This window comes from Trichechus manatus, unplaced genomic scaffold, assembly GCF_000243295.1.
Source record: "Trichechus manatus latirostris isolate Lorelei unplaced genomic scaffold, TriManLat1.0 scaffold00035, whole genome shotgun sequence".
In the NCBI taxonomy this organism is placed as follows: domain Eukaryota; kingdom Metazoa; phylum Chordata; class Mammalia; order Sirenia; family Trichechidae; genus Trichechus; species Trichechus manatus.
This window is the reverse complement of record NW_004443971.1, coordinates 12,096,623-12,123,472: the sequence shown is the minus strand read 5'-3', so window position 1 is coordinate 12,123,472 and position 26,850 is coordinate 12,096,623. Positions and strand designations below refer to the sequence as shown.

At 47.4% G+C, this 26,850-nt stretch overlaps 1 protein-coding gene across 1 annotated transcript in view; it reads left to right on the top strand.

The window, feature by feature from the left end:
- The window catches only part of ATP2B4 (ATPase plasma membrane Ca2+ transporting 4), a 101,991-nt gene that overhangs the window by 63,460 nt on the left and 11,681 nt on the right, over positions 1-26,850 (top strand). The window contains exons 4-19 of the mRNA XM_023730330.1: positions 444-701; positions 1,184-1,309; positions 1,772-1,897; positions 3,078-3,113; positions 4,659-4,820; positions 8,342-8,556; positions 8,881-9,123; positions 9,654-9,895; positions 10,796-11,027; positions 11,933-12,112; positions 12,816-12,903; positions 13,812-13,918; positions 22,633-22,824; positions 23,314-23,527; positions 24,641-24,852; positions 25,762-25,869. Of these exons, the coding sequence (XP_023586098.1) occupies positions 444-701; positions 1,184-1,309; positions 1,772-1,897; positions 3,078-3,113; positions 4,659-4,820; positions 8,342-8,556; positions 8,881-9,123; positions 9,654-9,895; positions 10,796-11,027; positions 11,933-12,112; positions 12,816-12,903; positions 13,812-13,918; positions 22,633-22,824; positions 23,314-23,527; positions 24,641-24,852; positions 25,762-25,869 (2,741 nt within the window). The remainder of the gene's footprint in view (positions 1-443; positions 702-1,183; positions 1,310-1,771; positions 1,898-3,077; positions 3,114-4,658; positions 4,821-8,341; positions 8,557-8,880; positions 9,124-9,653; positions 9,896-10,795; positions 11,028-11,932; positions 12,113-12,815; positions 12,904-13,811; positions 13,919-22,632; positions 22,825-23,313; positions 23,528-24,640; positions 24,853-25,761; positions 25,870-26,850) is intronic.

Here is a 26,850-nt window from a genome sequence, read left to right as displayed (position 1 = left end):
TCCTTATTCCAGGGTCTTTCCCCCACTTTCCCATCAAATTCTTATCCAGAGTGTCACCAGTCCTCCACCCTCCACCCAACCAAGAAAGCCCCACTCCTCAGAATGCCTCCCACCAGTGGTCTGGCATTGTGAGAAATAGCATAGGCACCTGACCGTGTTAGGAATCATAAGTTCTTTACATGTGACTTGCCTGTAATTGCATTTTGTTCTATTTAGCCATTTGCTTCTTTGGCACTAACATAGTTATACCGGTGATGAGAAGATGCCCAATCCTGCTGTCCTTCCATGTTCTCCGAGATGTCTTCTACACTGCGGTTTTGTTCTCTATTATTTTCTTTCCATAACTTTCTATTCTCAGGGGATGGTGGAAGCACTGCCCCCATTTCTTAATGACAAGAAAAGCCCCTAGATGACCCTTTGTTTCTATCCCTTTCCTGGGATAGAGTGTGGTCAAGGTGCAAGTACCGCAGAAGATGAAGGGGAAGCAGAAGCCGGCTGGATCGAGGGGGCAGCCATCCTGTTCTCAGTGCTCATCGTGGTGCTAGTGACTGCCTTCAATGATTGGAGCAAAGAGAAGCAATTCCGGGGGTTGCAGAGCCGCATTGAACAGGAGCAAAAATTCTCCATTATCCGAAATGGCCAGATCATCCAGCTTCCTGTGGCTGAGATCGTGGTGGGTGATATCGCCCAGATCAAATATGGTGAGAGCTCTGTGTTTCTTCTATCTATGCCACCCTTCTTATTTTGGAGGTAGGACCTTTGGCATGAAGGGCCTAGGAATTGCTAAGGACCCAAAAAGATAAGACCTCAGATGGTGTCAGCTTCAAGGTTAGTGTTAGAGGAGGTTGTGGGAAGTAATTTCTAAGAAAGAAGAACTCTCCCAGAAGATTATCAAACTTGTACCCCAGGTGGCTTAGGGTTAAAAGTATATAATACTCAGGTCATGGGAAGGTGTTTGGGGATTAATAATAGTTTGAATTTATAATACCTGAAAAGGAACCTCATCCCAGGTGGTACAGAGCTTAAGTTGTCTCTTAAAGGCTCTCCAGATACTCCCCGGGCCACTGTCCTCTAGGTAGGACCCAGGGAAGCAGCCCTGAGATGGGGTTGGAGGAGCTGAATGGTCCCCACTCCCCACCAGGCCCTTACCTCCTTCCCTGTCCCCCTCCCCTTTGTGTACTAGGTGACCTGCTGCCTGCAGATGGGATCCTGATCCAGGGCAATGATCTCAAGATTGACGAGAGCTCTCTGACTGGGGAGTCAGATCATGTCAAGAAGTCCTTGGACAAAGACCCCATGCTGCTCTCAGGTATAGCCTCTGTCTTCCCAAGCTCCCATTCTGCCTCCTACCTGACAGTCAAGCCACAGAGACCTCGTCAGACCCTGCTCTCTCTTCTGGCCCTATCCTGACTCCTTCCCCTGCATTCAACTTGGACAAAAGCATACTGGTGGGTTGAATACAAGTATAGCAGGCAACGTAAAAGAGGCTTTCTGTGAAGTACGTGCTGCAGGGGCCTCAAAGGGGCTCTGGTGTGGGGAGGGGCCCCTACTCTGAAGCAGTTAGACACATTTTTCTCCTTACCTCCAATTTGCTTGGTCTATTTTAAATGCACCCAGCTCTTTACCTTTTCCTACTCACCTGCTGAGTAAATCATTATCCATAGGGGAAAAGGGAAGAAGAACTGATTTTTTTCTAAGTTTGTGTTTCATACCAAATCATGGCTATGTATAAAAAACAACACTCCTTCTCATCTTCTTCCTTTCTATATAGGGACCCATGTCATGGAAGGTTCTGGCCGAATGGTAGTGACTGCTGTTGGTATCAACTCCCAGACTGGAATCATCTTTACCCTCTTGGGGGCCAGTGAGGGAGATGGGGAGGAGAAGAAGAAGAAAGGTAAGGGGCACTCAGAAGGGGAATCTTGCCTCCCGTCCCCGTGGACAAACTAGGACACGAGGACGCAGATCTGGATGAAATACCTGGTTGGAAGAATCTGCTGGAATGAAGGGAGCAGATACCCAAACCCCTTGCCAAGATAAAAACGTGAACCCTGGCACCCCAGGGTGCTCTAGTGAAAACCAGATCCTGGCTCTAGGCTCCCAAATGAAGTTGCCTTTGAGCCTTGATTGCTATGTCTATTGGTGGGTTGTAAAGGAATGAGTTATAACGCCTTCCCAACGTGAGCTGGCTGGGTGCTCTGGCCCCAAATGCCCTCCGTGTACTGCTCTTTCTGTCACTTCCTTCCTCAAACACGGGGATCAAATGAATCATCAAGGCCAAGGGAAGAATGGACAGGAGAAAAAATTGGCTATCTGCTGGAACTATGGGCTCTCAGTGGAAGAAGCATGAGCTAGGAGAATGGGAACAAAGAGGTAATGTCTACTCTGAAGTTAGTCCCGTCTTTCCATTCTCTTATTCCTGAAGCAGGGAAAAACAGAGGGCAAAAGAGAAAAAGTTACTGAAACCAGATCTACCCCTTCCCTAAGCAGGCCTTCCTCCCTTGCGGGGAGAAGGACTTCCAGCACTTGGCTGGAGGATCGTCTTGGGCTATGACTAGGATTAGGACGGGAGTTTATGAAAAGAGACACACGTGCTCCCGGGAACTAGACTATTCCTTTCTGTAGCTCCCTGCAGATGAGTGAGGAGGAAGTTAGTGTATGCCTGGTGCTGTGGATCAATGTGGAGAAGCTTTTCAGGGCCTTTGCCGCCAGGCAGAAAGAGTTCAAGCATTTCACTCCTTACCCCTCTACCCCAGTTTTCCAAGTGATGTACCTCAGCCAGGAGCACCCCACCAGCAGCAACGGTGCTCCAAGGGAAATGGCCAGGTGTGGGTGTGCCCACCTGTGCACTCACCTGCATGAGTGTTTTTATCACATCTCCCCAGGATTCATGAGTGCCCCTGGTAAGCGTGAATGTGAGCATGAGGCGTAAGCCTCCTTTCCACTTCCCTTCCCTGCAGCCCAGCCCCTTTGCCGCTAACCTTCTGGGCTCCGAGCAGGACCAGCAAATTGGATATCTGATCCCTTAAGAGTCACTTTGGGTCTCCACCCCACATTTTTCTTTCTTGTTCAAACAGGTAAAAAACAAGGAGTCCCTGAAAATCGCAACAAAGGTAACCTCTCCACCCACTCCTTTGCCATTCTACCTGCCCACCTCAAACCAGACCTTTCCAGGCCATCTGCCTTCTCCCTTTTCCTTGCCATAAGTCTGTTATCTGCTGTTGTGGCCCAGACGCCTCATCCTGAGGAAGGTGCAGAGATTTGGGGGTGGCCGCTAGGTCCCAATCCCAATTTAAGATGGGACAACAGCACCCTCTGCTGTTGGCTCATGGAACCTCATGTCAAGACTTCTCTTGGGGTGTATATGGCATTGAGCTGCTCTTCCCAGGGTGCTGAATTCTGTACTTCATTGTCCTAGGCTGGGTTTAAACACTAGTGGTCCAGAACCTGAGCCCATCAGTTTCTGGGCTGGCAGACCTCAGGTCCTCGTGGCGGGAGTTGGGGTGGGCAGTCCCTGCACCCTCCTCTGGCTAGCTCCCTCATCAGTGTCCTCTTCCGGTCTGGCTTCCTTCTCCGCGAGTCTTCTCAGGGGTGCGTGGAGAGAGCCCTTCCACTGTATCTCTCCCTACCTCTTTCTTTGTTCTCTCCACAGTCTGTTTTCTTCCTCCTGATCTGATGTGTGTTTCTTTTTTGGTGGCTGTGTTTACATCCCGTCTCTGTCTTGTTTGTGAGTCTGACAGCAGAGACAATCTCTCAGGAAGCACATCCTAAGCGAAGGGGCTGAGCTCTGCAAGGGTGAAGTTGGAGGGGTGCCGGGAGCCAGCGAGAATTGCTCTTTTGAGATAGTTTCTAGAGATTTTTTTCCCTCTGACCTACATCATGGTTCCACGTCGGAGAACCAGGTCTAAACAGAAGTAATTCTTTAATTTTAGGTCTCTAACTCTTCTTGTAAAAAACAAGATGGATTTATCTGTCTTTATCCCTGCTTTCTCTTATATTCCAGGGCGGCCCTCACACAGCTTCTTTCCTCTCTCTCAAAAGGCCTAACCCCAGGTCCCACTCTGCGTCCCCACCTTCATCAGGCAGGGAGGAAAGGGATTTCCTTCCCCTCCCTGTCACCTGATGTAAGAAGTAGCTGGAAATATCCCGTGTCCGGGGGTCTGTGTTTCTTGCCTGCCAGTCTTTATATCAAGAGATACGAACCTTTTAACAAAGCAAACCAGGACCTTTATATTCTTGAAACATCTTCCAACCGTCCCCCTCAGTCCCTTTCTGCAGTAAGAGTCACTGTTTTAAGCACTGAATTCCAGGAAGGATGGTTATTGGTAATATCATTTAACGGCATGACTAATCCCCTTGCTGGAATAAAACTGGTGTGGGGCTCTGAGGCGGTGCCAGGAAGCTGCCACTGAAGAGGAAATCCATACCCTAAAAGCACCCTGTTCCATCTCCAGCTGTTAGGATATCACTCCAAAGGCCCTAATAGAGGGTTGCAGGCAAGTGCCGTGTCTGGCATGGACTGGGGATGGTCAGAACTCACAGAAGGGCCCAAGATGTGTTCCAGGAAGAAGACAGAAGGGATTTTTGGTTTCCACCTGCCTGGCACCCAGTGCTACTGCCCTGCCTGCTCACCTGTTCTGTCTGTGTGTACACCCCAGCAAAGACCCAGGATGGAGTGGCCCTGGAGATCCAACCACTCAATAGCCAGGAAGGGACCGACAGTGAGGAAAAGGAGAAAAAGGCAGCAAAGATGCCCAAAAAGGAGAAGTCGGTGCTGCAGGGCAAGCTGACGCGCTTGGCCGTCCAGATCGGGAAAGCTGGTGAGTAGAGGAGGTCCTTTGTTGTCGTCACTGTTGTTATGGTCGTTGAAGGGCTCTCAGTGGCATTCCTGGTCCTCCCTTCTTTGTACACCAGCCGGGACTGGCAGGGCAAAGAAGCCGAGACTTTTGAGTGGCTAATGGGCTCCAGGTAGCTGTGTCCCTCTCTAGTTCACTTCCAAGGCTTTTCCTCTGCTCCCCTTTGAGCTGGCAGTCCCTTCCAGAGAGACACGTGTTCTACACTCTGCTGGAAAATGTTACTCGTCTGTAAGGGCTATAGGCCCTAAGGTCTTTTTCATTCAAATAAGTGAGAAGTGAAGAGTTTCTGTCACAACATGGGAGATCTACATTAGCAAGAAGGAAGGCTGGGATAACTGCTTACCTGTCTCACATATTGGCTTGTGAATGCCTTAAGGCTGGAGAAGTCTGCAGTTTGCTGGAGACAGGTCCCTAGCATAATGGTAGCATCTGGCCAAGCTCAAAGCAGTGAGTTCAAATGAAGACTGGAGGGAAAGGAAGACAGTGGTTAAAGCAGCCCCTTCCAGAGGAGAGGTCACTAAACGTGTGCGATAGGAGGAAGCAGTTCTCCATCTCTGCATCCTCCTCTCGCCCACCACCCGCTTCTAATAGGGTAGGAGGGAACATGGAAGATTGCTCCTTCAGTGAGTGTATCCCTAAATATACTGTCTTTACCACTGTTTTGCCCTCCATGTGGGAGGCCCAGGTTCAATTCCCAGCCAATACACCTCATGTGCAGCCACCACCCGTCTGTCAGTGGAGGCTTTCATATTGCCATGATACTGAGCAGGTTTCAGTAGAGCTTCCAGACTAAAACAGACTAAGAAGAAAGGCCTGGCGATCTACTTCTGAAAATCAGCCAGTGAAACCCTGTGGATCACAACAGTCCGATCTGCAACCAAACATGGAGATAGCACAGGATCGGGCAGCGTTCTGCTGTGCATGGAGCCATCATGAGTCAGGGGCTGACCAGACGGCAGCAAACAATGACAGTTATTTTCTGACCCACCCCTCTGTTTACCGCAGTCATAATCTAGCTCAGTGCTTCTCTGTGTGTGCAGGTCACCTGGGGGTCTTGTTAAAGTGCAGATTCAGATTCAGGTGGTCTGGAATGGGCCTAAGATCCTACATTTCTAACAGGGCCCCCATGATGCCAGTGCTACTGGGCTGCTGACCACATGCTGGGTAGCAGGGGTCTGTGTTGTCCACTATGGTGGCCACTAGCCACAGGTGGCTGTTTAAATTTAAATTAAGTAAAATTCAATAAAATTTAAAATTCAGTTCCTTCGTCACATTAGCACATTCCAGTTGCTCAATAGCGATATGCCGCTATTGGCTACCATACTGGATAGCGCAGACGGACAGCATGACCAGTTTTGCAGAAAATTCTACTGGACAGGGTTAGTCTAGCCTACTCACTCAGTTTTAGTACCCAGCTAACTTTGACTACAGTGAAATCTCCTGCATGTAAATTACACACGGATGAGGCCAACTGCAGGTGCAGAATTAAGAATCGGGCCTGGCACATTGGTTTGAAACATGAAATAGACCCCACCTAACCCACCTGCTGTTCTCCTAACCCCTGCCTTATTCTCCATAGGGAGTGCAAGCTACCTGAAGGTTGGCCACGAGCCTTCTCAATTGTTTTATTTTATATATCAAGCAGGGCCGGACTAGGGTGAGGCAAGTGAGGTGCCTTGCATGACCCCGAGAGTGAGTGCCTCCTTCAATCTGGCACCCTAGGCACCTTGCCTGCCTCACTTTAGTCCTACCCCTGATGAAGGAAAGTCCAACAGACAGGCTTTCATTGATATAATCACTTCCAGCCTTGCCCTGAGACCCTCAGTGAAAGCAAAGCCCAAGACTAAACGGTGTTTCAGAGCAGAGCACTTTCTAAATACTGTGCCACAGATAGGTTACAAAGGTGCCTGGATATTGATCCCATCATCCCTCACAGTGGCCAGCTAGGCCAGTTGTTTTTTTGACGTTGAGCAGATTCTTCTATTTACCTCAGTATGTAGGGTGACCAGTTGTCCCAATTTGCCCCTCAAAATCCAGGAAACCACTTGTTGTTTCTAGGTGCTGTCAAGCTGATTCTAACTCATAGCAACCCTATGTAAAACGGAACGAAACACTGCCCGGTCCTGCGCCATCCTCACACAATCGTTGTTATGCTTAAGCCCATTGTAGCAGCCACTATGTCAATCCATCGTGTTGAGAGTCTTCCTTTTTTTCACTGACCCTCTACTTTACCAAGCATGATGTCCTTCTCCAGGGACTGGTCGCTCCTGATAACACGTCCAAAGTTATCACTTAGTCCTAGGCAAACTGGGATGGTTGGTCACCTCTCTGTGTCTTGGTTTCCTTGTCTTTCAAATGGGTATGATAACAGTAATCTCTCATAGGATTGTTGTAGGGATTAAATGAGTTAGTGTACATGAAGTACTTGCCTGATCCATAGTAAGCACTGTATAAGTGTTTGCTATTATTGTCATCTTCTATGTGTGCCATGAGAAGAGACGCTGGAAAGCACTGTTTAAGGGTTAGTCCCATAGCTAGTGTTCCAGCAGTACAGGGGTATCGATGTCAACAAGTTGTGAAGTGCCCAGGAATCACAGACTAGAAAAGAAGTCCCAGTGATGAACTTCTAATGGAAATCGGCAAATGCAATTACTACAGATATGAATTGTGGGAAGAGGGTGGGTGTATCTGGGATAGAATCATACAAGGCTATTTCAGGAAACTAGACCTAGCCCCTTATTTACAAATGAGGAATCTGGGGTAGGGAACAAGCCCAGAGAGGATAAACAGCTAGTCACAGCCATGAGTCAAGTTAGTGCAGTGCTAAGACTAGAACCTGTGTCTTTGGAATGAGAAACCAGTGTCTTTTCTACTGCACAAAAAAGGAGCCCTGGTAACGCAATGGTTTAGCACTCAGCTGCTGAAGTCTGTGGTTCGAACTCACCAGCCACTCCACGGGAGGAAGATGTGGCAGTCTGCTCCCGTAAACATTACAGTCTTGGAAACCCTGTGGGGCAGTTCTCTGTCCTAAAGGGTCGTTATGAGTCAGAATCAACTTAACGTCAACAGGTTTGGTTTTTGGGTGTGATGTACAAGCAACAGAGAGTGGGTAAGATGGATTTTGGTATGACTTCCTGGAGATGGTAGTTTTGAAAATTGGTAGCAAGGGAGAAAGGAAGACATAATGCTTAGGGGACACTGAGCTTCTGTTAAGGGTGATGGAAAAATTCACGAACAGTTAATGGTAATGGTTGAACAACATGGTGAACATATATGTCACTGAACTGTACATGTGAAGATTGTTGAAATGGCAGATGTTTTGGTACCTATATATTTACCACACACACAAAAATAATATTATGTGAGGAAAAAAACTTGTAGCAAAGGCTACAACTCTTGCCAGTCTACCTAGTCAAGGCCCTGGTGGCCCAAGGACCTTGGAACGCCCTCAAACCTGGGTTCATGTGACTTGTTTCCCTGGACAGGTTTGATCATGTCTGCTATCACAGTTCTCATCCTGATTCTCTACTTTGTGATTGACAACTTCGTGATACAGCAGAGGCCGTGGCTAGCTGAGTGCACGCCCATCTACATCCAGTACTTCGTCAAGTTCTTCATCATTGGCGTCACTGTGCTGGTGGTGGCTGTGCCCGAGGGGCTGCCACTGGCCGTCACCATCTCACTGGCCTACTCTGTGAAGGTGAGACTGTGCCAATACTGCCTTTTCCTCTAGGACAGAGATGGGGGGAGGCTACCATGTAGCCTTTGGTGAAGAAAACAGGCCATTTTATTCTCTGTGAACTTCGGGTGGTGCCTCACAAGTGCATGAGTCCCTGGCACTATGGAAGGACTGTCTTGATCAGTTGCATCAGTGTTTAAGTAAGTGGGTAGAATCTTAAGATGATTCACAAAAATGGTATCCTGCATTTTTATGTGGACAGATGTTGGCTAGGAAAGGGCCTTTGACCTGTATTCGGGAGGGTCCAGTTGGTTCCCTCTCAGTTTTTTTTCTTCTCCTTTGTAGAAAATGATGAAAGACAACAACCTGGTGCGGCACTTGGATGCTTGTGAGACCATGGGCAATGCCACAGCCATTTGCTCCGACAAGACTGGCACGTTGACCATGAACCGCATGACTGTGGTACAGGCCTATATTGGTGGCACCCACTATCATCAGATCCCAAGCCCTGATGCTCTCGTGCCCAAGGTCCTGGACCTTATTGTCAATGGCATTTCTATCAACAGTGCCTATACCTCCAAGATTTTGGTAAGCTCTCCTTTCACCTAGATGCTTAGAATGGATGATTGGAGGGGAATGTTTCTTCTGCCTGGTTTGTCGTCCCATGTCTCATTTCTTACTCCTCAGTGAACACTTTCAGGGTGAGACTGGGGAATAATCCATAGGGATGGAAGAAGGGTGGGGGGATAGGAGTCTGGCCATGAAATGCCCTCCAATTACCCTGTAAAGGCAGTATCTCTATGGAGGGACTTCATGCTGGTAGCAGAATTGAGCTTTTTAGAAGGAAATTACTCACTTTCCAGAAACTAAGAGAAGGCGTTAGAATAAGACCCAAACATACAGGGTGAGACACCACCTCTACCACCGGGGCAAACTGAAAAGGCCTGCATGGCTCAGGGTCCAAGGCCACCACTGACCACTGAATGCCTATCCTGGCACCAAACAAATGCCATCTCCCCCATGGCCCTGGGTACCTACGTGAACATTCTGTGAGGGAGTGCTTTCCTTCCTTGTTCTCTCCGTCTTACTCAACAGTCCCGTGTGTATTTTTCTCTCAGCCTCCAGAGAAGGAGGGAGGCCTGCCTCGGCAAGTGGGTAACAAGACTGAGTGTGCGCTGCTGGGCTTTGTCACAGACCTGAAGCAGGATTACCATGCAGTGCGTAGTGAGGTGCCTGAGGAGAAGCTCTACAAGGTGTACACCTTCAACTCGGTGCGCAAGTCGATGAGCACGGTCATCAGGACGCCCGACGGCGGCTTCCGCATGTACAGCAAGGGCGCCTCCGAGATCATCTTACGCAAGTGAGCAGCCCCTTCATGACCCTCCCCTCCGGAAGGTCTGGGGGACACGCCCCATGCCGAGCTCAGTGAATGATGAGACAGCCCTCCCTGCCGAGTGATGACATCTTAACTAGGATTTGAGCATTTACTCTGGCCAAGCATTGTTTTAAGTGCTTCACGAGGCTCCTGTTGTTTAACCTTCACAACAACTCAGTGAGGCAGGTACTATTATGATCCCTGTTATACAGATGAGAAAACAGAGGGTCAGGGAAGTTAAGTAACTTGCTCAAGGTCATATAGCTAACAGTGGCGTAGCCAGGATTCAGACCTAGGCAAGCCAAGCCTCTTTCCTAATTTGAAAACAGAGAGAGTAATACCCACCTACCTTATAGGGTTACTGTGATTATTAAATGATTCAGTATACATGAAGTGCTTCGCACGTAGTAGGTACTAGAAATGTTAGTTCTGAGTTCCCTTCTCCTTCCCATTGTCACATCCGATTATAAGGAACTCCAAAGGTCATTAAAAGCCGACCCTACCTGCCTAGGCAGCCAGTAGAACTGGCTTTAGCTACCTGCTTTCAGTCAACACATGTGGGCACTTCCTATGCACCGACCACTATTCTAGACACTGGGGGCTGAAAAAGCCTCTCTACCTTTGAGAAGTTCAGAAGAGCGAGTGATCTACAAATGACTCTTGGCATTACGTTCCCATAAGGGTAGAGACAGGTGACATGAGAGAACCACACTCTCTGCCGACCTGGACCTTACCCCATCCACAGGTCGCCCCACCTTGGACAGAGGGACCTCTCTGGGCCATGAACCAGCGTCTGTAGGAGTAATGCAGAGTTGTCCGTAGATGACTGTAGAAGCATGCTGAGTGGGAACAGGGCCGCTGCTTTCTGACCGTGTGCCTCTCCAGGTGTAATCGCATCCTGGACAAGGATGGGGAAGCAGTGCCTTTCAAGAGCAAGGACCGCGATGAGATGGTGCGCACTGTCATTGAGCCCATGGCCTGTGAGGGGCTCCGGACCATCTGCATAGCTTATCGGGAATTCAGTGACGCAGAGCCCTCCTGGGACAATGAGAACGAAATCCTCACTGAACTCACCTGCATTGCAGTGGTGGGCATTGAGGACCCCGTGCGCCCAGAGGTAAGGCTTTGCATTGGAGAGAGGACAAGGAAGCATGAGTGACACTTTTTCAACAGCCCGTAGCCAGTGCGCAGACCCATTGTGGCCTCATGGAGAGTACCTAGCAGTCGTGGGAGCTGGGATGCTAGCTCCGCCTCTAGTTGTGACCCCAGCAAGTGACCTCACTGCTTCTCACCTGCAGGGAGAGATGCTTCTGTGCTTCCTGCTTCTCAGAACTGCTGTGGAGTACTGAACTGATAGAAGGTGGCATTCCTAGGGTTAATGCTGTCTGAGTGGTGAGAAGCATAGATTTTATTGGGTTTATGATTTGGTAACTGGAAACAGTCAGGAGGCTTAATTAACTGGAGCACCGAGTCTGACTTTAACCACCTTCCCTCCATCAACATTTTGTTGTTGAGCACTATTCCAGACACTGGGGATTGAAAAAGTCTCTCTCCCTTCAAGAAGTTCAGACAGATGGACTATCAATTGTCAAAGCCCAGAGGTATAAGAGGAGGTCATGCATTTGGGAAACCACACAGTTGATGGGGTGGGAGCATGGGCTTGGTGGATGGGGAGTGGTTAAAATTCCTGCTAGAAAGCAAGGCAGTGGTCAAATGTCTAAAGGCATAGCTGCCCCACTGAGGAGTCTGAACTGTAAGTGGGAGAGTAAACGTCTATACCTGGATCTCAAAGCAAATTCTCCCTTCCACACATGGTACAATGAGGCCAGTGCAGATGTGAGTGTCATGGGATGCTCAGAAGTAAGGAGATGCCAAGCAGCATGACAATGACCACGCTTACCCTGTGTCCCATGGCACTGCTTCTAGGGTGCCTCTCTCCTCTATAATGAAAGGACAGCTGAACAGGGGCAGCTTACCCAGCATCATTGCACCCATCCCCTTCTTCTTTCTCTACTGTCACAGGTGCCAGAAGCTATTGCCAAATGCAAACGAGCTGGCATTACTGTCAGAATGGTGACAGGTGACAACATCAACACAGCTCGGGCCATCGCCACCAAATGTGGCATTCTGACACCTGGGGATGACTTCCTGTGCTTGGAAGGCAAAGAATTCAACCGACTCATCCGCAACGAGAAGGGCGAGGTGGGGCCTGGGTGGGGGAGCCAGGGCCTTGTTTGACAAGGGAAGGGTCAGTTCTGGTGGCAGGCATCTGGGGCATGTGGGAGAAAGTGGGTGGTTTTCAAACTAAAATCTATTCATAGTGAAACTTCCTTTTCTACCAAAGCTGCCCAGACGCTAAAATTGGGAATTTTCTCTCAGCTCATTACCTTCATTCACAAGCTATCCTTTGAGACAGTATCACAACTTTTCACGTCTTTCTGTTTTTTCAGTCGTGGAATGATTTTGTCCCACCTTCTGTGTCACTACCCTTGTGACTGATGGTGGCACAGCTTTGTAAGACAATGTGGTCTGGGTGTGGAACAGAGCAAAGCTTCCTGATCTCCGTAGAAATCAAACCTAAGAGCTCAGAAGCACCACTTTAGCCTCCTGAGCCAACAGCCAACCTTGCCCACTTGCTGTCAAGGGTTTAAGAAGTAGCAGATTGGCTCCCAGGTAGGGACCTGGGAGGAAAAAGTAGCCAAACAGGGTCTGAGTGGTCCCCTTCAATGAATCCGCCCTTGGAGACTGAGGTTGGCTGTGTCATCTGCATTGGTGGCCAGGAGAATATGTCCCCAGGGGCTGTGGAGTACCAGATCCTCCAGAAGCTCAGAGGGTATGGAGATGTAAGATTTTCCTGCACGGCTATCTGAGCTGAACTGACCCAGCTGTGGTCTGGTGTTGGCAGGTGGAGCAAGAGAAGCTCGACAAGATCTGGCCTAAGCTTCGAGTCCTGGCGCGGTCCTCCCCTACGGACAAGCACACGCTGGTGAAAGGTGAGGTCAGCTCCTGAGTAGTAGGTGCCTGGGACAGATGAAGGCGCCTGGGGCAAGGACAGACGAGACCCATCCGCCAAAGCAGCTCTCGTGTCCTGAGTAGGGATGGCCTAGGAGAGCTCCCAGGCTTACAGGGAGAATGTACAGTTAGCAAACATCTGAGCCCCTGGTAAGTATAAAACATAAAGTTGTTTCTTTTTTTAACATTAGTACATTTTATTTGCCCATAATACTGTGACCTAGGCAGGGCAGGTGAAACGATTCCCATTTCATAAGTAAGGAAGTTTGAGGCTGAGAAGATAGGTAACTTGCCCAGTTGCCCAGCTGATAAGTGGAAGTGGTATAGTTTGAACACCAAGTCTCCACTTTCAAACCCATCTAGTGCTTTTTCCATACATAATAGCTGCTGTACGGCACCGGGCAGAGTGTCTGACAAGGACAAACTGTCTGAGCCCAGAGGGCTATGAAACAGTTTCTCCTCTGTGTGATTCCTGTAGAACCTCCGGCACAGGGAAGAAGGAAGGAAAAAGGAAGGTAGAAGGGGAGGGGGGCGTGTGGCCAGGACCAGGGGAGAGGATTTGATGGGGAACACGGTGCTTGCCAAATGGCCTCAGACAGTACATGAGGGCTCACCACGTGTATGTGTGTCTCCCAGACAGCATGTGTGGGCTCACCATGCGTGTGTGTGTCTCCCAGACGGCACAGGTGGGCCCACCGTGCCTGTGTCTCTCAGACGGTACATGTGGGCTCACTGTGGAATGTGTGTCTCCCAGACGGCACACGTGGGCTCACTGTGCATGTGTGTGTGTGTCTTCCAGATGATACAGGTGGGCTCACTGTGGAGTGTGTGTCTGTGTCTCCCAGGCGGTACTTTTGGGTTCACTGCACTGTGTGTATCTGTTTCCCAGGCATCATTGACAGCACTGTGGGGGATCAGCGGCAGGTGGTGGCTGTCACTGGCGATGGCACAAATGATGGGCCAGCTCTGAAGAAAGCAGACGTCGGTTTTGCCATGGTAAGCAGCTCAGCGCAATGTCTCTAATGCAAGCTGCCTTCTCCACTGGGAAACCAAGGCAGACTTCTGGCACTGTGTTGCTTCCTGAGCCTTCACATCCCTCCTTGCGCTTTGTTCTCTAACTCCATCTCTCCCAACTACCTTGTCAATAATACTGTGTGTAATGGGGACCCATCAAATATAAAGAACAGATGATACACAAGGAGAAATCATGGAGTGTCATGACCCAGGAAAGCAAGACCAACTTAAACCTGCCCAAGAACATGGCGAGATAGTCTGCCTGGGCAAACTCTAGACAAGTCCACATTCCATTTGGAATATGTACGATCTGGCCAGCTCTCTGCTTTTCACTTTGAGGCTGGTAACAGCAGAATCACCTAGAGAGCTCGCTGAAAATCACATATTCCAAGGTTTCGTACTTTGATATCTTGATCCAGTAGGGTTTGGGTGGATCCCAGAATTTTTTTTTTTTTTTTTAAACAGGCATACCAGTTGATTCTGATGTTCAGGGAGTTTTAGAAGCCCCAGATTACAAAGCGTATCCTCACACTCAAGTAGCTTATAACTGAAAGCCTTCCATACATATTAAACTGTTGGTGATTTTTAAGCAGTGGAAGGAGATTCAAGAAGCTCTCTTTTAAAAAAAAAAATTCTTTTATTATAGGAAATATCAAGAATATACAAAAGTAGGGAGAATAATATAATGGTATAATGAATCCCCATGCCAGCCAGCTTCACGTGGCCAATCTTGTTTCATCTTATCCCTCCACCTACTTCCCCCTTCCAGAGCTGAATTGTTTCAAAGCAAGTTCGAGATATCATTGTCCTTTCATCCATAAAAATTTCAGCACGTCTCTAAAAAAATAAGTATGTATCAATAAAACATATCTAAAAGAATCATAATACTCTGTCACATGGGGTCACTGTGAGTCGAAAATTGACTCAACAGCGCCCAGCAACACTGGTTAACAGGACCCTCAAAGAGGCCTCGCACAGTGGGGCCTCCCGCCCTGGGGTTCTCAGTGCAGTCCGAATAATTTGGTTCAGTCCTTGGTTTTAGACGACTGCCTAAAGTCAGTCAGTTCCAAACGGTTTGGCTGGTCTGTGACATCAGCTTGTCCTCCTCAGGAGGGTGGACGGCACCCGGAGCTGTTCTGGGTGACCGTGCAGGAGCAGGCCACCTGCTGTCTCAGTCAGCTGTGAAGGTAGCTCAGCAGCCTGAGTTCGAGCTCTCACCACAGCTTGGGAGACAACGCGGCTGATTTTCTCCAGGAGAGCGGAAGCTTTCAGGAGCAGCTCTGAAAAACAGAGATCACTAATGCCCTCCTCCCTGCCCCACACCTCCTCAGATCCTGGGTTTTGGGGTTTTTTTGTTTTCGCCCGTTGTTACATAATCAGTGCGTCCCATTCAGTAATCACAGCTTAAACTTTCTCCCGGCCATGTTTGATTCTCACCCATACCCTTCATCTGGAAAGGCTGGGTGCGAGAGAACACCAGCACTCTCGCAGAAGGACATTTTTGTATAGCTGCCCACATCAGTTCAGGAACTGGTCAGAACAAAATCCTGAATTTTCAGAATTGTCAAAATGGGTCTACGTAAACCTCTCCCTACCCCTTTTGTCCTGATCGTTTATCCAGTGAGCAACCTAGAAAGGATCGATCCCTTTCCAGGGACAGCTGCATTTAATGTCATACTGCCTTACTGAAGTGTGTGTATCAGGAGAAAGGTAAGGGACATAGAGTCAGGTGATCAGTCCCTTGTCACAAACTGCAACTCATTTAGAGAGCTGAATACAACAGTCAGCCACAGTGAGACATCCCCCAGAGGGGTCGAGAGTGATCTGTCAGAGGTGGGTGGAGGGGTCACACTTCCTGTGAACCCCTCCTACTTGTAGCTTTCGGCAGGGATCACAAGTTAGGAGCACAGTTAGCCTCTGTATGGGAAACACAGCCGAGCAGCAGCTCAGTTTCAGATGGTCCCATTAGAGAACAAGCCTGCGGGCATTAGTGTGTGACTCAGATGGTCCAGCCAACGTCTACAACATTTCCAAAGTTTAGGGCCCTGAAGAGGGCTGTCGTAATCCGTAACAGTCGATGATCTGGGTTCTGTTCATTGAGCTGATGCCTGCTTTCAGTTCAGCATAGCCAGTACTGAAGCTGAGATAGCCCATAGCAGACAGTGTCAGGTTTCAGCCTAGAGGATGAGCCAGGCAATTAAACTCAGCTGCCATTGAGTCGACTCTGACTCGTGATGACCCCTGTGTGTTAGAATAGAACTGTGCTCCATAGAGTCTTCAACGGCTGAATTTTCAGAAGTAGATTGCTGGAACTTTCTTCCAAGGCACCTCTGGGTGGACTCCAACCTACAACATTTTGCTTAGCAGTAGAGCTTGCTAGCCATTTGCACCACCCAAGGACTCCATCCAGGTAATTAAGATCTGTGAATTCAGAATTCCAAAAAAGCCAGCGGCTTTTCTTCAGCAGCAGCAAAGCTAAGATGCTACAGGACCTACCCAGTCCAAGTGAGAAGCAAGGCTTTTCTAAGCCTTTTATTTTGTAGGTCTTAAGGTCCAAATTCGGAAACCCTGGTGGCATAGGCGTTAAGAGCTACAGCTGCTAACCAAAAAGTTGGCAGTTCAAATCCACCAGGTGCCCCTTGGAAGCCCTATGGGGCAGTTCTGCTGTGTCCAGTAGGGTCGCTATGAGTCAGAATCGATTCGACGGCAAAGGGTTTTAAGGTCCAAATTGAGGAGCCCGGTGGTACAGTGGTTAAGCAATTAGCTGCTAACCGAAAGGTCAGAGGTTTGAACCTACCAGCTGCTCTGCAGGAGAAAGATGTGGCAGGCTGCTTCCGTAAAGGTTACAGCCTTGGAAACCCGATGGGACAGTTCTACTCTGTCCTGTAGGGTTGCGATGAGTCAGAATAGAGTCCATGGCACACAGCAACACCAACAAGGGTCCAAACTGACCTACTCAGAAAATTGCACATCAGACTGGGAAATCCTCAGCCCCTAAGGGTCAGACATTCGATTCTGAAGAGCTCATTAGCAAACTAAAGTGCTTTTTAAAACTCCAAAAGTGTATCTCCACCTGGAGATGACCTCACTTTTCATGTTATCTCCCCGCTCCTCCCTCACCACCTTTTCTTTTCCCCAGAGGCAAAAATCATAGTAATAATCATCACTCGTGGTACTTGTTTTGTTTCTAATACTCAGAGAATTTAAATTCCAATCTGCCCACCAGCAGCAGCAGCAAAAAGCAAGGGAGTTGTGTCCCATTAACATTTCTCTTTGTAGCTTCCCCTGATGGTGGTGATTCCTCTAACATTTATGAGATAATAAACATTAATATTTTACATCCATTTTTATCATATCCAGATGCAATTAGCAAAAGCTTTTGCTGTTTTATTATTACTCCCTTTTTCTCTTCTCATTGCAAGTTTTCCCCCTCATTGCAAGCTTACTCAAACCCCTTGCAGTAAATTCAGCATTTAAGGGCTGGGGGTGGGGGTGGGGGCAGGAAGGGAGACTGCTGCTGCAATAGCTATAAAAGCGGTATACTCGTTGCTGTCAAGTCAATTTTGACTCATAGCGACCCTATAGGACAGAGTAGAACTGCCCCATAGAGTTTCCGAAGAGCGCCTGGTGGATTCGAACGGCCGACCTTTTGGTTAGCAGCCGAGTTCTTAACCACTGTGCCACCGGATTTGCATAAAAGCAATATAGATAGGCTGAAGAAAAGTCTGGAGTGATTTTCCCCTCCCTTTTTTTCCCCTCTGATTTATCTAAAGCCTTACTCTAGCCCTGGAAAATGATTTAACCTTTTTGCTCCCAACTGGAGGAGAGAGCAGTGCAGTTTCAACCTCTTTGGTCCACCCAAAGCTCACCTTTAGTCCTTTCCCCTCCCACCTGGACCAGAGGGCAAAAACTAAAGGCGTCACTGGGCTGCTCTTTTTTCTCACAGTTAGCTAGCATGGCAAAAAAAACAGCAGGGGATCCAGCAGCCAGCTCTCCTGAGGCTGGGTCTATTTTTTTCAAATTCTATGGGTAACTACCTCTCAGACAGCAGCTCAGCTACTCTTTCATACCACGGGTAATTCTATAGCCATCCAAGTACCAGGGCTTCATCACCCCACCCCTCTCTCTTTCTTTTTCCCAAGTAACATTCTAGGCATATTTCAGTGAGTTGGGATCAGTCTAGCGAATCCCACTGCTGCCACCACTGAGGGGTCCCCAAGACCACCCCTGCAGTCAGAGATTCACCAGGACTTATGGAACTCAGCATATAGTTGTACTCATGGCTAAGATTTATTACAGTGACAAAGCAAGGCTAGGTGGCTGAGCCATAGGAGCGAAAGACACAGGCGGAATCTAGAGGAACCCATGTGCAGGCTTCCCATGTTCTCTGCTTCCCACGAGGGGTCACACAGCGCGTACTCTCCCCCCAGCAATGAAAATGCAGCAACATGTATGCAATGTTTCTGTCCAGGGAAGCCCATTAGACTCAGAGCCCAAGGGTTTTATTGGGACTGGTCACACAGATACCCTTTGCCTAGCACATACCAAAATTCCAGACTCCCAGAAGAAAAGCAAGTGTTCAGCAGAAACCATAGCATTTGCACGAACAGTCGAGGCTCAGTCAACTACTCTTATCAGTTAACTGTTGACAGGGAATACTGTGAGAGCCAAGTTTCCAGACACCAGTCAAGGGCCAGCCTTGCAAGCAGGCCTCCCTAAGGAGAGCAGTCTCAGGCCTGCTATATTAACTCTTTCTGCGCCACCCCCTTCCATCTTTTCCCCACTTACAATTTAGTTTTGAAGAAATCAGGCTATTTGTCTTGTAGAGTATCCCACAGTATGGATTTTGCTTATTCCATCCCCGTGGTGTCCTTTAACATATTTTTTGTCCCTTGTATTTCCTGTAATCTAGTAGTTCTAGAAATCATCGGATTCTAGATCCTTTATTTTTTGGTGCAGCAGTTAAGCATTCAGCCGCTAGGTCAGCAGCTATCAGCTGAAAGGTCGGCAGTTCAAACCCATCCAGGGCTCTGTGGGAGATAGACCTGGCAATCTGCTCGCATAAAGATTACAGCCAAGGAAACCCTGTGGGGCGGTTCTCCTCTGTCACATGAGGTCACTGTGAGCCGAAAATCTACTTGACAGCACCTAACAACAACATAACAGGAGTTTCTAGAAGTGATCAGATTCTGGATCCCTTATTTTATTAGGGGCTGCAAAATAACTAATATTCTGATTCTTTATTTATTAACTAGAAAATGTCTATAAAAAGAAATGTCCCCGCATCAACTATTTGGTTACTCTGAGGTTCAGTTCCTACATAAAAGACAGGTTAATGCTTGATTCTTTTCCTTTATCTACCAGTTTTCAAACTAATGAGTTGGCATCTTAGGATCCTCCAAAGGTGACCAGTGAGTTGCTTGATTTTTTTTTTTTTTTTAAGTTTCATTATAAGCTCATGGATTTAAGTATATTTGATGTGTTTCAATCCATTGCACCTTTAGCCAGTAGAAGCCTCTTCAAGATTGCTGAGTCTTTGTGATACAATCCTAGTGGTCTTTGATAGCTTTCTTGGTTTCTTGCATGTAAGCATTTATGTTCTTGGATAAAAGCTGTGCTTCAGGAACAGGAAACTTTCCAGTCTGGCAGTCAGTGTCCCCCATTAGTGAATCCTGATTCATTTTCCAATCTTCTCTTATATGACCTTTCGGTTCAGAACTTACAGGCTTATTCACGACTCCCTGAATCTCTCAAGATATCTTGTGTATATATTTTTTTCTAGATCTGGAACCACCCATTTCTCAAAGGGGTCCTGCTTTATTTTAGTGATAAATCATATTTAGAGGACCTGACCTGAAAACTAGGGTGTTCCTTGCTACTGAGGAGATCATTGTTTCTAGGTCATTTTGGGAAATTTCTAGGAAATAGCTCTCTTTTTTTTTTTTTTTGAACTCTTTACTTCATGAATTCATGTAAAAATTTCCAATTCAAATTTAGAATTATAGAACTTCTATTTAACTTCTCTGATTTTATATTTGTATGCAGTAGTGTTTGGTTCCTAATGGCATTAACATAATTATATGTTTGTGTTATCTTAGAATATATGTAATAGTTTAGAAATCAAAATATTAATGTTGTTAATAATAATAATACATTAGTTGTTGTTTTGTGCCATGGAGTTGATCTCGACTCATAGCGACCCCGTAGGACAGAGTAGAACGGCCCCATGGGGTTTCCAAGGCTGTCATCTGTACGGAAGCAGACTGCCACATCTTTCTCCCACAGAGCAGCTGGTGGGTTCGAACCGACGACCTTTCAGTTAGCAGCTGGCAGCCAAGCACTGCACCACCAGGGACCCTTTCATAATACATTTACCATACTAAAAAACAGTGAAAGATTTTTTCCTTGTAGTTGTTTTTATCCTGTGGGTAGATCCTACTCGGGATGTTCCATCAAATTACAGTGGTTTGAAGTCTTTTGAAACATTTCTTGTTTGTGTGGTTATGACCCCAACTGGCTGCACCAGTTCACATAGATCATGTTGCCTTCGATTTTAAGGATTGCTTTTTAAATTTAATTTAAGTTTATATTTGTAAAAAATAGTTACATAGTTCTAAAGTCAAATATACAAAACAGATTTATTGGTAGAAATCTAACTTCCAGCCCTGTTACCTCCACCCATTGCCTCCCTTTTAACTTCACAGGTAGTTTCCTTAGTTTTTGTTTTATCCTTCTGTTTAAATATGAACAAATATATAAAATATAATCAGATGCATACAATATTTATGTCTCACCCTATTAGGTAAATGATGCAGTACTATACACCCTTTTTCCCACCTTGCTTTTTTCATTTAACATAAACTGGAGATTATTCCATAGTAGTGCATAGAAATAGTCCTCATTTCTTTTTGCAGTGCATGGTATGGCACTGTATTGATGATTACCCCCCCAAAAAACCAAACCTGTTGCCATTAAGTCGGTTACAACTCATAGCGGCCCATTTTTATGGGGAAACTGAATTGTATAGTCTATCTAACAGATGGAGTCCCTGGGTGGTGCGAACGGTTAAGGCACTCAGCTGTGGCAGTTCAAGTCCACCCAGCAGTGCCTCGGAAGAAAGGCCTGGTGATCTACTTCTGAAAAATCAGCCATTGAAAACCCTATGGAGCACAGTTCTACTCTGACACACATGGGGTCACCATGAGTTGAAGTTGACTTAATGGTAGCTAGTTTTTTTCTTATCTAGTAGATATTTGTTGCAATCTGGAGAGAAAAATAATACTACCAGGTATAGTGTTGCTATCAGTGGGAATCCATTCGACAGCAACGGGTTTTTTTTTTTAAAGAGAACAAATAACCTACCAGTATAATCTACCAGTACAAGCTTAATTAGAGAATAAACTCCTCTGTGGACTGTAGGAGTCACAAAATGTGGACTAGAATGTGGGCTGGAGATACTAGCGACGGCTTCGCAGAGTAAGTAGGGCTTAATTGGATGGGACCTTAAAGATAGATAGGATTTAAATAGGTAGGGAAAGAAGATGTTCCAGGTTTGGGGAAATGGTGTCAGCCTACAGAAGTGAATGAGAGATTCAGGGAGTTGTGAATAAACCAGTAAATTCTGAACAGAAAGGTTATATAAGAGCAGATTGGAAAATGAATCAGGATTCACTCACTGAGGGCATTAACTGCCAGCCTAGAGTTTCCTACTCCTAAAGCACAGCTTTTCACCATTGCTACGTCCATTCAGAAGCCTTTAATGGTTACCCAGTGACAGGATTTTGAACTAGAACAGGACATCTGAACTGTGCTGCCAGACAACTCCTCCTAGAACAAAATGCAGGGTGACTTTAAGGTGTGCGAGGAGACAAGTGCTTAAATGAGACTCTGGCAGTGGGAAAAGAAATTTAAGAATTTGGAGGTAGACTTGACAGTACATAGAAACCTTTTAATTGTTTCTAAGGAAGGGAAGGAGGAAGGGCAATCAAAGATGACTATAATTTCCAATCTGGCTTCAGCAGTAAGGTGGTGGCTTCAGGCTCCAGTCCTCTTTTCTGTGAGAAACAGTGACACATTTTCTCTTCATTTTCTTCAGGAGGGAAGAGAGCTGGAAATATGGTGGTTTGAGTCTTAAGAGTACTTGTGTGGCTAGAGTGCCATCTAGTGTTTATGCCAAGTTCTGAAGCTACTTTGTGGTGTGCCCTCGAGTTGATTACAACTCATAGCGGCCCTAGGACAGAGTAGAACTGTCCCACTTTGTTTCCTAGGCTGTAATCTTTATAGAAGATCACCAGGTTTTTGCTCCCAAGGAGCAGCTGGTGGGTTCAAACTGCCAACCTCTTGGTTAACAGCCGAGCTCTTAACCATTACACCACCAGGATGCCTTGAAGCTTCTTAGAGGACAGGAAATGGAGTCTGGGCTCAGAACCTTGCTGTAGATGATGTTAGGTGCCATTGAGTCTATTTTCAACTCATAGCAACCCCATGTGACAGAGTAGAAGTGCCCATAGGGTTTTCTAGGTTGTAATCTTTATGGGAGCAGATCTCCAGGTCTATCTCCTGCAGAGCTGCTAAGTGAGCTCAAACTGCCAACCTGTTGGTTAGCAGCTGAGCGCTTAATCATTGCACTAGTAGGGCTCCTTATAAACCCTGCTTTATCCATTTCCTTACTGTTTTCCTTCCTCTTCTTACCTCAGGGTATTGCAGGCACAGATGTAGCAAAGGAAGCATCAGATATCATCCTAACAGATGACAACTTCACCAGCATTGTAAAGGCAGTGATGTGGGGACGAAATGTCTATGACAGCATCTCCAAGTTCCTTCAGTTCCAGCTCACTGTCAATGTGGTGGCCGTGATTGTGGCCTTCACTGGAGCCTGTATCACTCAGGTAAAGGAGTGAGGGGTCAGCTGAAATCTGAGGGCTGAGGCTGAGGCTAAGGAACATGGGGTATGGGGTACAGTGTGTCTACTGAACAGCAAGGGCGAAGGTTTCCCCAGTGGTATTGGGGGCAGGAGTTAGCTCTACTAGGTCCACTGTCTCCATCTGTTTATGTGGGGTGATGATAATTTATCCACCATTTATTTAGCATTTATGTGTCAGCCACTGTGATGAGCACTTAAATGTACTATCTCTAGTCTTCACAAACAAGCTTGCAAGGTAGGTATTACTATCCCTATTTTACAGGTGAGAAACCTGAGGTTCAAAGAGGTTGAGTAACTTTCTCAGGGTCACTCGCTAATAATGAGTGGTAGAGCCAGATTCTAAGTCTAGCTGGGTAACGGGAGAGAGGCCATGTCAAGAGTAAAGGCAGAGCTGATGAGTAAGGTGGGGTGGTTTCTGGGGAAAGCTAAAAGGACTGGTTCTTCTTCCCACCAGGACTCTCCATTGAAAGCCGTGCAGATGTTGTGGGTTAATCTAATCATGGACACTTTTGCCTCATTGGCCCTGGCCACAGAGCCTCCAACAGATTCTCTGTTGAAGCGTCGCCCCTATGGCCGACATAAGCCTCTTATCTCACGTACTATGATGAAGAACATCTTGGGTCACGGAGTCTACCAGCTCACTGTCATCTTTCTCCTTGTCTTTGCTGGTGAGCCACAGGTGGGATTGGGGCTGGTGGGGTAGGTGGAGCTGGGACAGAGGCTGGCAGCCTGAGGAAAGGAGGCAGCATGGGGACAAGCGGAGCACGAGACTAAGGACGAGAGCAGCTTCACTCACAGAGGGTTTTATGCATCATGCTGTTTCATGTGCTCCTGTTATGAATCTCACAAGGGTGGTGTTATGAACTGAACTGTGTCCTCACAAAGTACGTGTGGTCAATCCTAACCCCTATACCTGTGGTTATAATCCCATCTGGGAATGGGTTTTCTTTGTTATGTTAAGAGGCCATGTCAGTGTGGGGTGTGTTTTAATCCAATCACTTGATATATAAATAGAGCAGATTAGGCATAGAGAGATGGGGGAAGAGATGCCAAGCCACTGAAGATCACCCAGGAGTAGAAGCTGAAAAGAGACAATGACCTTCCCCGAGAGAGGACAGAGAGAGAAAGCCTTCCCCTAGAGCCAGCACCCTGAATTCGGACTTCTAGACTCCTAAACTGTGAGAAAATAAATTTCTGTTTGTTAAAGCCACCCACTCAATGGTATTTCTGTTATAGCAGCACTAGAGAACTATGGCAGGTGGCTTTTGGGTACCTTTTTCATAGATGTGAAAACTGAAGCTCAGTTCACATAGTGGCACTAAGATTTAAACCTATGTCTACCTGACTCCAGTGCACACCATCTTACCACCAGGGTACACTGCAGGAATGCAAGTGTCAATGGGGCAAACTGATAGAGGGGGTCAGCTAGGTTGAGACCAGGTGTAACATTTAAAATACAGCAAAACCTGCAAAAGCCGGAACCTGTGTAAGGTGGAAACCTGTCAAAGAAGGAAAACTCAAATATTTTCCACTAAAACAAGCAAGAGAAGAGTGGTAAGGCTGCACCCTGTCACATGTGGAAAACTTGCGAGACCTGGAAAAAGAAGGCAGTCCCACTGAGTTCCGGCTGTCACAGGTTTCACTGTATTTGATAACAGCTTAGTATAGATACTGACCGATTAGAATGGATACCAAGACATCAGCACCAGGATGGCTGTACCACTGAGTTCTGGCTCAACCTGAGCCCTAGCTGAGACCAGCACTTCCCTTCTCCCCACTAGGTGAGAAATTCTTTGACATTGACAGTGGCAGAAAGGCACCTCTACACGCACCACCCAGCCAACACTACACCATCGTTTTCAACACCTTCGTGCTGATGCAGCTCTTCAATGAAATCAACTCCCGCAAGATCCACGGAGAGAGGAATGTCTTTGCAGGCATCTTCCGCAACCTCATCTTCTGCTCTGTGGTCTTGGGCACATTCATCAGCCAGGTGAGGGTCTAGCTGAGGTTGTGGTAGGAAGTCTGGGATGAGACAGGCCAGAAGGTGGGAGTCGGGATTCCCTACGTACCCAGGAGGAAGAATGGAGGAGTCATGGGGGCTGAGGTTGTGGGCTGAACACTTAGGGGCTCCCAGTTTGCTCCCCTTTGCACACTGCTCCAGAATTGGAGCCCTACTTGGGTCAGGTGTCCAGTGCAAGGCAGTATGTTGGCAGCAAATCAAATAAGACTTATCGGATCCTTTCATTATATTTCTGAAACACAGAAATGACACCAAGTGCCCAATAGGAGAGTCACTCTCTTCTAGCCCCTGCCAGCACACACAACATGTGTTTGCAGATGCAGTATGGGCTCGCTCCCTGTCCCTGTCCCTTCTAAAACAGCTCATTGTAGAAAGTGTGCAATTCACAGAGAAAGAGAAGTGGCGGGCTGGCTTGTATGTAGTTGACAAAATAAGCCTGGCTTGGGCTTGTCCTGTGGGCACTGGGGTGAAGGGCATGGCTGCCTTGCTGGTAAAATGATCGTGTCCCTTCCTTCCTGCCCTGGCCAGAGGTACCCATCCTGGATTCCTCTTCTCCATCACTGTGCCTTCCCTTTGTCACCCAGTTCTTTGTGTTAATGACAGCCACAAGAAGCCTCCAGTGCCCCCAACTCCCCCAGTTCTTGTGTTAATGATAGTCGTGGTAACTGCATCTGTCTCCCCCTTCAGAGTGTCTATAAAGGCTATTCGTGTCTGTCTCTTCTTCTAGATTTCTTCTGTCCCCTCCTCAACAAGCTGATCAAGGCTTCCACAAAAGGGATCCTGGGCAGGGGGTTGTTACGGCTTTGGTAGGCCTTGGCTGGAGTGCTAGCTACCTGTACTCACCTCCCTGATGGTGGGCTGTTGCTTTCTCTGTTGTAGATTATCATTGTGGAATTTGGGGGTAAGCCTTTCAGTTGCACAGGCCTCACCCTGTCCCAGTGGTTTTGGTGCCTCTTCATTGGGATTGGAGAGCTGCTGTGGGGCCAGGTGAGTACGGGCACACCCTCCCCATGCCTCTGCACAGCCGGCAGGCCTCCTGCTGGAGATGAGAGGCAGCAAGCAACTGTGGACACTCCCTGCTCCTCTCTTCCTCACCTCCTCCACGCCTACTCCCCAAGTTTTCACGTTTTTCCCATCTCAGAGGACCCCAGAGCGGAATGATCAGTGCCCTCCACTTCACAGGCTTCAGATTGCTTCTGTAACCATGCCTGGAGGCAGGCAAATCCTTAGCTTCTCTCAGATGGGAGTGGAACTTTTCTGTAGAATTTTGCTAAGAAATTAAGGAGGCTTAGAGGTAGAAGCCCATCTAGAAGCACCTTGGAAAAAAGGCCTGGCAATCTACTTCTAAAAACAATCAGCCATTGAAAACCCTATGGAGCACAGTTCCACTCTGACATACACAGGGTCACCATTAGTCAGAACGGATTTGACGGCGACTGGTACTGGTTAGAAGTAGCAGAGTTTACAAAGCACGTGTCTTTATTCTAATGAAGCTGAATTCTGGCCACCAGCTGCTCTGCTGACATAGTTTAGGGCTCCTGGGTCTCTTCTGTTTCTCATCATGGCCTGACTGTCACCTGCGATAAATCCAGATTTAAAAGATCTCTTTGAAAAAAAAAAAAAAGATCTCTTTGAAGGCAAGCTGGCATACGGTTCAAAGCGTGGGCTCTGGAGCTGAGTCCCAGCTCTGCTTTCCACAAGCTGAATCACCTTGCACAAGTTGCTCAGCCGCTCTGTGCCTCAGTTGCCTCAACTGAGGATAACAGGGTCATTGTTAATCAGTAAATCAGTTATTATACAGAAAAGGCTTAGAACACTGACTAGTACCTTGTATGTTGTTGCTAGGTACTGTCATAGCGACCCTACGTACAACAGAACGAAACACTGCCCGGTCCTGCGCCATCTTCACAATTGTTGCTATGTTTGAGCCCATTGTTGCTGCCACTGTGTCAATCCATCTCGTTGAGG